Source organism: Anomaloglossus baeobatrachus, chromosome 2, assembly GCF_048569485.1.
Source record: "Anomaloglossus baeobatrachus isolate aAnoBae1 chromosome 2, aAnoBae1.hap1, whole genome shotgun sequence".
Classification (NCBI taxonomy): Eukaryota; Metazoa; Chordata; class Amphibia; order Anura; family Aromobatidae; genus Anomaloglossus; species Anomaloglossus baeobatrachus.
In genome coordinates, this window is record NC_134354.1 from 656,805,599 (window position 1) to 656,820,695 (window position 15,097).

Here is a 15,097-nt window from a genome sequence, read left to right on the forward strand (position 1 = left end):
GGGAGTACCCGGGGTGATGGAGTGGGGCAGCAAGATGACGTTACCCTCCATGGGTAGGGGAAGGCCCCAGGACTCTGGATGGTGGCGTGGGGTGCAAGGGGAGCGCAGGCTCGCTGGTTGCAGGGGACAGTCGAGTACTCATTCAGCAATAAAGCAGACACTGACAACAGGGTAAACCAAGTCTCTGACTGCCGTTGCCTCTTGAAGGGAGCTCGTCCAGGTCCTGTCCCCTGCAGCACTGCTTGGTGGTCCGTGGCCAGCCTCCTGGCATAAAATTTAGATTGTCCGATGTGACCTGGTAGCTTGGAGCTTTCCGGGCCCCGCTCCCCAATGTGGATAAGTGAAGGAGCCTGCTCTCAGGAGCTTACGCTTGGGATTTTAGTGGGCTGCTTGCTAGGAAAGCCCTATCCCCCTCGTTGCGCTAGTGCCCCCAATTTCTGAGCTTCATGGGAACAGTCCATAAAGGCTCTGTCCTACGCAGGTTAATTGCGGGGTCACTTGAAGCTTCTCCCCGACCTAGGTTCCATGTACCCCGACGTGCCTTCGGTCCCGGACCGGTGATAGGACCAGGCTGCCGACCGTCCTCCTTGACGGGTTCCAGGCACCTATCCTGAATGCCCTGTGACCGGGGGTCCAACTCCTCTACGTTCAGACCACCGTCTGTGACCTAGTCTGCTTCTCCCCTGGGAGCTAGAACTCCCAGCTTCCTCAGAGCTCCTCACAGCTCGAGGGTTACTACTTGAATACTCTGACACCTCCCACCTCCCTGCCTGACTCCTAGGTGGGTGGCACTATTCCTGCTTAAGCAGCCCACTGGTGTGCCTGACAGGTGTGATGCAAGATGTATCTAGAATTTCTGAATGCTGGTGGAGGCAGTACTGCAGAATAAAGTCCCAGAGCCATGGGGGTTTGAGCCCTGCACGTGGAGTGCAGATTGTGCAGAACCCTGTGACGACCCAAATAGTCCAGGGCGTCACAGCACCATAGGTTATAAAAGGTATGTTTGGATGCCACACGTACCAGAAACATGGACATGTCAAGGGAGCCTAAAATAACAACATTTTAGTTTCGGACCACCTCTTTACATTAATAAATTAGGCACATCTTTTTCCGGCTGTGCCTCCATTAGGACTCAGATGCACAATGCCTGTCTTAGTGAATCGAGCCATATACCTTCGTGAAACTTTTTTGCAGTTTGGCTCATACTGCATAATGCAGAGCCACATGTGGCAAAACAGTTTGTAGTTGCCATTCATCATCATCATCATCATCATCATCATCATCATCATCATCATCTGCGATTTCCTATCTGTAGTTTCTTATTAAGGAAACTTATCTCAAAGTGTCTTCCACTGAACAGAAAATTCCAAACTTTTAACAATAAATCGCTGCAACAAGTGTCCTGTGTGGCCCCAGACTATGATAGGTGAAAGCTACACTGTGATAGGGCATTTCTCATTACTGTAACAGAAATCTGATATGGTAATACATCAAAGCAAAATCTGACACATTATTTTTTTAATTGACATTAAATGAACAGAACAGAGAAATAAACCATGAAGTCACGTAAGTCAGAAAGTGAGCTGGATGTGCACGTATGATGGTCAGACATGCTCTAGTTATTGCACTGCTGTTCTAGAAGCTTTTGATTCGGCCCTTCCCCCAGTCCTCCTACACAAACCCTGACATACAGAGAAGAGGCTTATTGCAATGTGTATGTGGGTGGAAAACAGCAGAGAGAGCTTGCAGACCTTAGGCAAGGGGAGCCCAGAGAAAATCAGTTAGAGAGGCAGAGGGAGAGCAGAGAGGCAGACAGATGCTAGACACTGGATTGTGGTAGAGCGACCGCCGAGAGCAAAGCAGGAAGAAAAAGGCTCATAGATGATGGCAAAGGATGTGATGAAGAAACAGTAATCGACCAAAGAAACAGGATACAATAAACCACAACCCTCCTATTTTATTAATCGCTAAAAGTTTCTACTCTACGATTTTGGGGACACTTTGCCTAAAATATATAAAACTCCTAAATGGCGGAGAGGGCTGGCAGATCAGATGACCTAAAGCGGGCGTCCAAAGCAAGGCAAGTAAGTTAGCAAAGTGAGCAGATGTGTATGATTGTACTAGTTTGCTAGTTCTCACGTACTCATTGTACGTAGTATTGTTAGAGCCTCACTGGATATTCTGTACTTACTATATCATGATTTGTGTCTACATTGTTTCTATAAGTTGCAAAAAGGCAAAGTACCACCTTGATGTTATTCTTATGAAATGGTTAAAAAAGTATATTCTTAAGAGAACTATCATTATAAAGAGAGGAACCCTATAAGGGCTCATCTGGCAGACACAGATTAATATTGTTTATATACTTTATAATTTTCTGGCTTTAAATGTAATCGTTTAGTAGCATGGGGGTTAATAGGTCTACACCTGAGGGATCGGATGGATTACGATTGCTCTCATCCTGGAGCACTGGGCAGCTGTCAGTCTACATTTCGAAGATTACAGAACTAGATGAAAATGTTCTGGTTGTCGATGACTGCACCAAATCACGATTTATTTATTGCGCTCAATTTAATACTTTTCACAATATCAGTGCTGATGTAGCCGCAGTTATGTATGGAGTATGATACATGTGTTTGTACAAGTCCTGCATTTTTTTTTTGCATGTGACTAAAGGAAATGGGCCCCACCTCTCATTACTTTTCTCAGAGCTAGATTATATGAGCATTGTAACCTTTGGGTATGTGGATGTGTTTGCACAGATACCATTATGCAATACCTGAATGTGAAATTCACTTTGTAAAATGTCTCCAGAGATCTCAGAGTAATATTTCCCTGGCAGCCAATTCTGTTAAACCATTTTGTATAATGACTATACCGATGCAGAAGACATTACTGAGTGATCCAAAGTGTCATGTAACCAAACACAACTTTGGAAGACACTAATGAGAACAATGGACCAGAGTGAAATCTGCTACTTCTGAAAGACTGTACTCGCCTTAATTCAGATAGTTACTGGTTTTTATTCTTCAATACAATGCTCAATCATTCGCAAAGTTTTCCTGAATTGATGTTTTTAGAGAAAAAAAACCTCATTGTGAGTTTTGGGGTCTCAAGACCCATCTTCTATCAAAGCATTACAGACAACTTAGAGATTGTGATTTTTTTTCTTGTGTAAGGTACAATTGAAGACTGTATCATTTCTAAATCCATTCTCTTACATCAGCAGGTAACATTGACATATTAATGGCCTATAACTTCTTTGTCTTGATTGGGAAAGCTTTGGAGGCGTAATATTAATTTGTTTATCTATTAAATGGTTGTCAGCCCATCAATCAACTGACCTCCATCTCAGCCAACTCTCTATCCCTGGCCCCAACTAGAGCGCTTCTTCGGCCAAGTATTTCTGTGTTCTTCATGAGAAAGTTGCCAGCCAACATCTCAACTGGTGGCTGGCAGAACGATTGGTAATCCAAAATTGGACATGGGTCATCGACAACTCTTCTGACCATTAGTTGGCCTATACAGATTAGATTCTTGGCTGAACCTGTCAATATCAACATTAAGTGTAATGTGTATGAGGCCTTTAGGGTGAACATTTTTTTAAGTAAAAAGAGATCTATCATGATTGAAAACATTTTTTAACTAATATAACGTGTGAATTGCTGAATAGTCAACAATTCTAAATAACGTCATTCTTATTTCTGACCTCATCTTCACTATTTTGCAATAACCTGACAATGAGTCAATGCCATGTCTGCTAATAGGGCATCTAGTAGTTTCCTCTTGGCTTCTCTAAGTTGGGTAGTGCTGGAAATGCATTGTGTAATACGGATCTACTGGCAGCTTACTCAGAAATTACTTTTTCATGTATTAATTCTATCTGTATTTTTCTTGGATATAACTCATTCCTTAATATACTCTATGGGCTGTCCGGAACTCTGTGTATTTTTGCAGATTGAGTGGTCTGCACAAAATCACAGAGAAATGTCCGATTTTGATCTGACTCATCAACCAAACTCTCCAATGCACGGACCGTATATTAGTCAGTGAAAAAAAATGGACCGAATTCGGATGCCACCAGTGTGTTGTCCATTTTTTACAGATTGTGTGATAAGAAGAGCTTGAGAAACCTCCTTTTTTATACAAGAAAAACTGATGTAACTCTTTTGGTAACACTGACCAAACTCTGAGGAAATTTTTCTCCAAAACATTGATGAAACTCGGACCAGGGTTGGCTGGTGCTTTGGGGGAGAAGCAGCAATTATTTTCTGATTCTAGAGAACCCCTGAAAGTGTGGATGAAAGCCGCCTTAATATCAGCATAGAGTTAGAGAATTGTATTTGATCACTTCCTTAGTATTGAAAACTGTTAATATTGTGATACTACCAAGGCCATTGGTTTTAGGGTTCATATAGCATCTACGTTTTTCTCTTTTTTTGTTAAGAGCATGGGTAGTCAAAAGTCAATAAAAAAATATGGATTATTGTGCTGACATTTTTCCTTCTTTGCTTCTATGAACTGCAAACAACCATTATAGTGTGGGTGTGAATGGTCTGTGAGACCGGTTATACTGTATGCTTTCCCTGGTTTGCTTAATGAGTTTTCAAGTTGTTTGATCCAGGTTTGCTTCTTCTCTAAAGTAATGAACACTCATCTGTGAGGCTAAAACTCGTGTGGGGCCACCCTTGTAGAAGTAATACATTGCCAGCTGCGGGTGTGACGTGATCTGTACAAAAGTGCTCCTTCCCAATAGCAAAGTGTCCATGGAAATAGTTTTTAAATGTTGGCAAGTCTAGGTCGCGCAAAACTACATTTGGTTAAGTGCCATTTTACATTGGCAGACATATTTTGTTTTCCTTCAGAAAGTATGCCAGTACGAGACCAACTGTCCTGTCTTCCAAGCGCTGGGTTACACCACAACAATAGCAGTTCTGTACATTTACTCAGCTAAATCCAAGGTGGTAAATGTCTCAATTTCTTTAAAATGGGAATTTCTTGACTTGCACAATGTTAAAATGATATCCTGTAGAATTCATGAGGTTATTGGGTACTAAACTGATATAAATGTCATTATTAAAGTGAATTTACACCCAAACAATAAATCAAGACAATCAATTAGTAAATCATAAATCAAGACAATCATTTAGTAGATCTGAAGTTAGAGCTTAGTTTGGTTGTATTATTTCTATATAGAGATATTATCTTTTTCTCTGTCTTATTGTGGCAGAAGTTGGAGCTTAATTTGGTTGTATTATATGTATATACAGAGATATTGCCTTTTTCTCTGTGTTACTGTGGCTGCCATTTTTTGTAAACCTGACAGTAGGATAAATGTCCATAATGGTTGGCACTTTTGAGCTATCTTTTAGATTTAACCTAGAGCCAAAAGCTAATTCAAAAGTAACAATGCATGGCCTATTACACTAATATCCTCCCCTACTGGCACCATAATGAGTGTATTTACCCATGTACCTGAACTTCCCACTGGTTTGGGATCAAGCAGGTGATTTAATGCTTATATATTCAGTGATGATCCTAAAATACAGATCAATGTAGAATTTCACTAGTGTAAAACTCTTATCCTGTCTCGGCACATAACTTTCCCATGCTTTTGGAACTTTCTGTGGCAAATCAAACAATTACTGTGGGTTTGCTTTAAACAACGCCCGGTCTATCCCACTCCGCCTCCGTAATTCCATGAATAAACATGTGGGTGGATTCCGACGCTCAGCAGTCTGTGCTCCCATTTCATCAGATGAACAATGGGTTATTCACTTCACTTTAGACAAGTTTTATTCACTATCATTATGTATCATTTGTTTTATGTTCACTCAAAGACTTTTGTTGTAGATTCTACCATTGTGGAACCTGTGAAGCCCATGATATAAACCTATATGGAGGTCGTTTACTAATTCTGATATCCAGTGTTCCAGTGTAACCCATTAAAGGGGTTGTTGCTTATTCAGTATATATCACCTTTCCATGGGCTAGATGATGATTGTATGATCAATTGGGGACTAACCTCACTAATGACAAGAATGGGTGCCACAAAGATCAGTCAGTGTGACTAAAGTGTAAAGGTACTGTCACACATAACTAGATCGCTAGCGAGATCACAGCTGAGTCACGGTTTCCGTGACGCAGTAGCGATCCGGTTAGCGATCTTGTTATGTGTGACACCTACCAGCGATTAGGCCCCTGCTGTGAGCTCTAGTCGTCTTAGAATGGTCCAGGCCATTTTCTTCAAAGGCGATGTCCTGCTGGGCAGGACACCTCGCTGTGTTTGACACTGTGTGACAGGGTCACAGTGACTGCTGAGATCGTTATACAGGTCGCTACTGCGACCTGTATCGTTCCTGCATCGCTGGTAAGGTCTGACTGTGTGACATCTCACCTGCGACCTCCCAACGACTTACCTGCGATCCCTATCAGGTCGCATCGTTTTCGGAATCGCTGGTAAGTCGTTGTGTGTGACTGGGTCTTAAAGCTTCATTGATGCAGAGGACTTTGGATCCGCCACTCGCGGAATCAGTAGGCATCTCAGCAGCTATTTATGACCTATCTTGTTGATAAGTGATGACTGGTGTTGTGGGAAAACCCTTTAAATTGTAACCATTTTAATTTTTATTTCATAAATCAATTGTGCACATGAAAATAAGTAACTTTATAATATATCTTATCCGACAAATTTGCCTCTCTCTTTGCCAGAATTGATCAGTCATTATGAAATTCACAATTCGGAGGTAAAATCTGTATTCAGTGAAGAATTTCCCATTATAGAGAAGATGGCGACTATTACTGAGGAGATATATTACAAAGTTGTTTATTTTCATGTGTACTATTGAGTTATGAAATAAAAATTAAAAAGAGGGTTACGCTTTAAAGGCTGCCTTCAGGACTAAGATTAAATTAAATTAATTTGCAGAAATAGAAAATTGTCCTTAGAACATATGACTTATTCCTTGCAGCCCGTACCATGGACGGCAAGAATCAGAGCCTGGCTGCATGATTGCAGCCAGACAGAAACTATCAAGCGGGACCTGATTAGGCTGGCAGCACCCCCAGATGTTTTTCCCTAACCTGCTCCAGTTGATTGACATGTCTCTCCCTATGTACAGAGACCGGTCAATCAACTGGAGCTGGTGGGTAGGAGTCAGCCAGGGTCATCACCGGACTAGTCAGATTTTTTATTTCCTGCTTTGTTAGCAGTAATCACTAATGTGTGTGTAGTGTGTATGATAATATACTTACTGCTTGCTGTCTGCTACCATTTCCAGCGCTGCTGTAGTCCTCTCCTGCATCATGTGACCACAATCATGACCAGCTAACTTACACCACTGTGGTGATCAGAAGTCACTTTATCAATGAATGTCTATGAGATCAGAACAAGGCTCTTATAGACTTTACATTAAGGGCAGGTGCATTTGGCAATATTTTCGGCCCGAGTGCAACCCGACAAAACATCAGATCACTCTCGGGCCAATGTTAGTTTATGGGGTTAGGCACATATAAGACTTTTTCCTCAGACAATGTCTGTCCAAGGAAAAAAAATCCCTGCATGTCTGAGTTTGATCTGATATTTGGATCGCATTCTACTATGCAAGTCAATGAGTGCATGAGAAACATCGGGTTGTACTCAGATGGCATCTGAGTGCAGTCTGATTTCCATGGACTCAGAATGGAGAACATGGAGAAGTTTTGTTCTCCATCTTCTTCTCACACTGTGTCTGATGCTCTCATCCGAGAGAATCAAATCACACTCTGTTGACACTGATAAAACTCTGATCATAGTTTGATCAGTGTCATTTGCATATGTACCGCCCCGCGCTCAGCTGCAGCCGAGCCGCTCAGATCCGGGCTCGTTGGTGGGTGGCTCGAGCGCCTCTGGACCCGGGGTCACTTCGCTCTGAAAGGGGATGCTGGCGCTTTTGGTGGGGGTTAGGTAGGTGCACGGTCGGAGCCGCGCTTGAGTTCGTGACGCCACCCACGGGATGTGGTGAAGGTAGACTCCACCGCTGCAGTTACGGGGCACCCGGGGGAGATGTTATGCAGCAAGTTGTTAACCCCGTGGGCAGGGATGGTGGCCCCGCGGTCGGATGGCACTGTTGTACTCACTGTTATTGACAGACACAAGTCTCTGGTAAACCAAGTTGATGGTGGTCGGTGCCCGCAGTCGGCAGCTTCTGGTCCCCCACCCGGTTCGGTGGTCTTGGCCTTTCTCCTGCACCGTGTTGTGTATTTGGGCTGCCTGCGCTTCAGCGACGGGAGTCCGCTCCCCGGCTTTGTGGATGTCAGGAGAGCCCTTTTGCCCGCAGACGCTGGCCCGTGGGATCTCTCTGCCTGTGCAGTGGCTTTCTATCCCCCTCGGTGGGCTGTTGTCTTCAGTCGGGACTTGGGTGGGAAAGAACCTATAGTCCAGACCGCAATCAGTTAATTAACTCAGTCCAGTGGATTCTGGACCTCGTTTCAGTGTCTGAGTACCCCCCTGTGTGCTCCGGTTTCCGAGTCGGTTCCCCGGGTCGGTACCGGCGGGCCACTACCCTGTCCCGGTCCACCACGGTTCCACCGAGCCGTCTTCCCGCCTCCTGCAGGCTAAGGCCACCGTTTGCCTCCTAGCCAAAGGTGCCCGGGCTCCAACCCCAGCACCTGTCAGACTGCTACAGACCTGGGCACAGGCCTGCTTCCACTCTCCTCACTCCTGTGAACTAATCTGCTGTGTTTTCCTGCCTCAGGCTCTCTGAACTCCTCGGTGGGCGTGGCCAACCGCCTGGCTTTACCCCCTGGTGTGTTCATAAAGCACTGAGAGAGGTGACTAGGTTTTAATGGTTGGCTGATGACACCTTTTTGGGGGACAGATGTAGTGCGGTAGTGCGGGGGTCTATCTGTGACTACCTGGCTAGTCCAGGGCGTCACACATAATTGACCCGATTTACTCAAATGAGAGAATCCATGGCTGTCTGTACGAGCCCTAACAGTGCATTCAAACGATCGTATAAACTGGACTGGCTGCACATCTCTTGACCTTAGCATGACAGCTGCATGGAAATATATGAAGCTTTGTTGCTCGGGCCTAGAGAGCCTCCGCCCATCCGAGTATTGCACTCCGATTTATACGGTCTCACCCAAAACGTGAAAATAAAGATCGGCTATGTGATCCAGTAGGTCAGAGGAGCAGTCACATAATCCAGGAGAGGTATTTAGATAAAGTCTGGCTCAACTACTATAGACTAGGTGCTATAGGGTAAACAAATCAAATAGCAGATACCCAAGCACTCAAAGGCAAAGGAGAGAAACTGTTTCCATGCAAGTGTTTTATTGACAGACTAATAAAAATACATACCCGAGTGGTCCTTTAAGCTTAATTTTTTAATTGAGGTTGGTTCTTTGAATATTTATGTAGTTTATTTAAAATATACATTACTTCTGTATTACACCAATACAAACTGTGCTTCATTCTGCAGGGAGCGAAGATGGTTGTAGCTTATTATGTCTGATAAAGTTAGTGTTTTTTTATGGATAAAACTTGTACCTGCGCACGCTGTAGTTTTTGTTGCTTTTTTTGGTGCAGTTTTGTTGTCAGCAAGTTCTGACTTTTGACTACCCAGCAAAGTCTATGAGAGGTCAAGATTTGCTGTGCGCATGTTGCATTTTTTGTCTGCAGTTTATTTGTCACAAACGTCTGACAAAAAAAATGCAGCATGTTCATTCTCCTTGTTTTAGTGTCGCAGTTTCGTCACACTTTCTATACTGACAGACACATGAAGTCAGAATTGATAAAAACATGACAAAAAAAAATAAAAAAACAACAAAAATGTACCATCATTACCAGCGTTTTATTTTTACATTTCCAGGCTCTCTGGCAAGGTGCAGTTTTGGTTGCAGTTTTGGTTGCAGTTTGTGTGTAGAAAAAACTGCAGCGTGTGCATGTAGCCTTAGGCTATGTGCGCACATTGCGTAGTGGCCCTGCAGAAATTTCTGCAGCGATTTTAAAGAGCACACGTGCGCTTCAAATCGCTGCAGAAACAGTCCGTAATGAAAAAAAAAAGCCGATTCCATGCGCTCTGACTGCAGCCCCTCCCGTAGACAGGGCGGGGGTGCAGGCAAAGCGCAGGAAAGAAGTGACATGTCACTTCTTATAACGCGCGCTTCTGGCAGCAGCCGAAGCGCTGCGCTCTAAGACGCCACGTGCGCACGGCTCCTGCACAATCGCCATAGGGGATGCAGGACGCATGCAGTTACGCTGCGGTGCAGATCGCAGCGTAACTGCATGCAATTACGCAACGTGCGCACATAGCCTTAGGTCTTGTGCACACATGTGAGATTTTTTTACCTTAGTATTTGAAGCTAGAGTTGAGCGAGTACCTAACTATTCATACTCCCTATACTCATAACGAATACTGTCTAGTACTGCGTGTGCAATGCAAGTCAATGGGGAAAACTCGCAATGTAACGAGTAACCTGAATTCCGCAATATTCGCTACTCACACAAATAGTATGGCATTCAGGTTACTCGTTACTATGCAAGTTTTCACCATTGACTTGCATTGCACATGCTGTTCGCAATGAATATGCGAGTATTACACAGTACTCGTTATGAGTATAGCGAGTACGAATAGTTAGCTTCTTGCTCAACGCTATTTTTAGCCAAAACCAAGAGTGGAACAATCGGAGAAAAAGTATAATTGAAACCCGGGGACCACTTCTGTATTCTTTACCCATTCCTGGTTTTGGCTACAAATACTGAGGTAAAAAAAACTCACCAAATACTGAACGTGTGAACACGGCCTTTCAGTCTAGGGGTCTGTTCATTTGTCTGTGTATTTTTATGGAGTCTATGGGTCAGTTGAAAAATCAGACAACGCTTGGAGGTGGTCAGACCCTCAGTAAGCATACTCCACAAAACCTATAGATAGGTGGTAATGGTTATTTATTGGAGAACTTCTCAAATTTATTATTAAGTTTTCTTAATTATTTGTAGCACAGTTTATGCAAAACCACAACTCCCAGCATGCCTTGACAGCCTTTGGGTGAATTGATACTTAAATGTATTAGTGTGAATGAGCTCATAGCTCTTTTATTATTGAAGTGTCTGTCGTAGATAAGTTTAGTGCCGTCGTGCAGTTATTTCTCCAGATATTTATTTTCCGAGTATATTAGCGGCTAGAGTTATTTTCCATCTGAACGATCCTGTGCATAAAATGTTAATTAAAGCACTGACTACAGAGGTATAAAACATACACTCAGCCCCAGCATGTGGGAGGTAATAGCTTTATTAATATTCACAGAAAAATACATTTCTTCTCGAATGCTCGTATACAGCAATAACGTAATGACACCTTAGTCAAAATAGCAGAAGAAACGCAATTTTCATAAAGCAGGTTTCACTTAGACAAGTTGACCCTTCCGAACATTCGGGGTGAATGTGAACCAAACAAGGAGGTAATAATATAACAAATCACGTCTGTAAATCCACCCATACTTCAGTCTCGCCTCCACATCTGCTATTCGGGGAATCACTCAATAATACACCCGGCTCCAAAAGCTGCTGGGCACAATTCAGAAGGTGCAGGGCATAACTATCTTAGGGTCTGTTCACACTAGTGTCATGGCTTCCTTTTTACTAGTTCTGGTAAATCCATTTCTGAATGACTAAAAGCAAATTACAATGGATGCCATAAACTTTAATTCTCTTTTTGAGTATTCTATTATTTATTAAGGGTGCCATTGAAAATCTGTTCCATTCACGGGAATGAGTTTGTTTCGGATAAATGGGACACTTCCGCCAAAAAATTCACAGCAAATACACAATGTATGAAAATACCCTATGGGTGCTATCAGATGTCCCGTGCACATTGGTTGGTCATGGACTGCAATGCACAAACTGCCTGCAGGTCTCAACAGCCTCATATCTGATTATGAGGATGATGAGTTTGAGTCGGGCGACCCGTGGCCAGTCCGTACTTTGCGGTCCGTGACTGGATTGATGTGCACGGGACATCTGAATGAGGCCTAAAGATACAGACTGTGCTATGCAAATCATCATAAATAAAGAAAAGCATAACAAAAACCAAGATTGAACCAAATAAAGAGGTTATCCAGGAATGAAAAACTGACAGCCTACACTTAGGATAGGTCGTTGCTATAGACTTGGCTGACACCTTCCAAGTCAGGAAATGGAAAACATGGCATTTTGCTAAATATTTGCATCACTTTTTGCTGCTTTCAGTTATTTTCAGTCTATGTATACTTTTATCGTTCCAAAAAAGATAACTGATTGCCAACAGTTTCCAAGTAACGGGTCAGGGTATGTTCACATGTTGTCATTTAGATGCTGGCTCAGGTAAAGCCGCTTCAGGTGAACGCTAGAAGTCATTTTCCTGAGGTTGGCATTGCTGTCGTTCTTGTGACTTTCACTCTATACCGTTAAAGCACCACTCCAATGTTTAGGTTTTTTATACACTGGAGTGGTGCTTTAAATCTAATTCTTCTGCCCTCTGTCTTATACTCATCCTCCAACGTTTCCACATTTTATCAGCGCTGTTTCAGTGCTGCAGCTCTTTTTGTGACCGCAACTTCTGACTGACTGGAAGTCAGAAGTTACGTCACAAGCTCTCATTGCAAGTTTATGAGAGCCAGAACGAGATCAGGAGAGGCTCTCATAGACTTGCAATGAACAGTGACCTCCGGCTCCATGTAACACTGGAGATGCCTGAGACCAATGGGAGCAGCGCCGAAGAGAAAACACCGGAGGGTGAATATATTAATACAGGCAGGGAGCTTAGATTAATAGCACCACTCCAGCAGTAAAAAACCCCAGTAACAAATGCTGGCGTGGTGCTTTCAGTATAGAGAGCGGGAGGCTTCCTTGTGGAAGCAACACTAAGATTGAGAATGTCACTTCTCTGCTGTTCAAAGAAGTGACATAAGATGACATAATCCACCTTAGGCTAAGTTCACACATCCTGTGTTTTGCATCAGTCACAATTCGTAGCCTTGAGGAATTACGGAATCCTGCAAAATATTTTGCAGGAATCCTGTATTTCCCCATAGACTTCTATTAGTGACGGATTGCGACTGATGACCCTGCGTTGCATCCGCTGCGTCGCGGTCCGTCGTTTTTGACTGACCGCCGAGCGGGGAGCAACGCAGAATGTAACGTTTTTCGGGCCGTCAAAATTAACGCGCCGCGCAGGAATCCGTCGCCATCCGTCAAGCTTGTAATGCATGTCTATGGTGCTGGATTCCGTCGTAATCCGTCTTACAACGGAATCCAGCGCAGGATTCCGTCATGCTCTACTGAGCATGCCCAGCATGCTTGGCACGCCCACTGGGCTGTCCCAAACACAGACGGATCATGACTGATCCGTCAAAAAACGGACGCACAGCGGATGTAACGGACGCAACTGATCCGTTTTTTCACAGGATGACATCTTGAAAATGACTGATCCGTTGCTGACGGACCTGACGGATTGAAAACACAGGATGTGTGAACTTAGCCTTAAACAGTCAGGGCCAGAAATATTTAGACAGTGACACAAGTTTTGTTATTTTAGCTGTTTACAAAAACATGTTCAGAAATACAATTATATATATAATATGGGCTGAAAGTGCACACTCCCAGCTGCAATATGAAAGTTTTCACATCCAAATCGGAGAAAAGCTTTAGGAATCATAGCTCTGTAATGCATAGCCTCCTCTTTTTCAAGGGACCAAAAGTAATTGGACAAGGGACTCTAAGGGCTGCAATTAACTCTGAAGGCGTCTCCCTCATTAACCTGTAATCAATGAAGTAGTTAAAAGGTCTGGGGTTGATTACAGGTGTGTGGTTTTGCATTTGGAAGCTGTTGCTGTGACCAGACAACATGCGGTCTAAGGAACTCTCAATTGAGGTGAAGCAGAACATCCTGAGGCTGAAAAAAAAGAAATCCATCAGAGAGATAGCAGACATGCTTGGAGTAGCAAAATCAACAGTCGGGTACATTCTGAGAAAAAAGGAATTGACTGGTGAGCTTGGGAACTCAAAAAGGCCTGGGCGTCCACGGATGACAACAGTGGTGGATGATTGCCGCATACTTTCTTTGGTGAAGAAGAACCCGTTCACAACATCAACTGAAGTCCAGAACACTCTCAGTGAAGTAGGTGTATCTGTCTCTAAGTCAACAGTAAAGAGAAGACTCCATCAAAGTAAATACAAAGGGTTCACATCTAGATGCAAACCATTCATCAATTCCAACAATAGACAGGCCAGAGTTAAATTTGCTGAAAAACACCTCATGAAGCCAGCTCAGTTCTGGAAAAGTATTCTATGGACAGATGAGACAAAGATCAACCTGTACCAGAATGATGGGAAGAAAAAAGTTTGGAGAAGAAAGGGAACGGCACATGATCCAAGGCACACCACATCCTCTGTAAAACATGGTGGAGGCAACGTGATGGCATGGGCATGCATGGCTTTCAATGGCACTGGGTCACTTGTGTTTATTGATGACATAACAGCAGACAAGAGTAGCCGGATGAATTCTGAAGTGTACAGGGATATACTTTCAGCCCAGATTCAGCCAAATGCCGCAAAGTTGATCGGACGGCGCTTCATAGTACAGATGGACAATGACCCCAAGCATACAGCCAAAGCTACCCAGGAGTTCATGAGTGCAAAAAAGTGGAACATTCTGCAATGGCCAAGTCAATCACCAGATCTTAACCCAATTGAGCATGCATTTCACTTGCTCAAATCCAGACTTAAGACGGAAAGACCCACAAACAAGCAAGACCTGAAGGCTGCGGCTATAAAGGCCTGGCAAAGCATTAAGAAGGAGGAAACCCAGCGTTTGGTGATGTCCATGGGTTCCAGACTTAAGGCAGTGATTGCCTCCAAAGGATTCGCAACAAAATATTGAAAATGAAAATATTTTGTTTGGGTTTGGTTTATTTGCCCAATTACTTTTGACCTCCTAAAATGTGGAGTGTTTGTAAAAAAATGTGTACAATGCCTACAATTTCTATCAGATATTTTTGTTCAAACCTTCAAATTAAACGTTACAATCTGCACTTGAATTCTGTTGTAGAGGTTTCATTTCAAATCCAATGTGGTGGC

At 43.3% G+C, this 15,097-nt stretch overlaps 1 protein-coding gene across 2 annotated transcripts in view; it reads left to right on the forward strand.

The window, feature by feature from the left end:
- The first annotated feature begins 1,694 nt into the window (after positions 1–1,694).
- The window catches only part of NAB2 (NGFI-A binding protein 2), a 32,635-nt gene continuing 19,232 nt past the window's right edge, over positions 1,695–15,097 (forward strand). Inside the window, exon 1 of one of the 2 annotated variants that reach the window (XM_075337054.1) lies at positions 1,695–2,080. In XM_075337054.1, coding sequence (XP_075193169.1) covers positions 2,028–2,080 — 53 coding nt within the window. In that variant the 5' untranslated portion in view covers positions 1,695–2,027. The remainder of the gene's footprint in view (positions 2,081–15,097) is intronic. The other variant, XM_075337055.1, reaches the window with a different exon arrangement.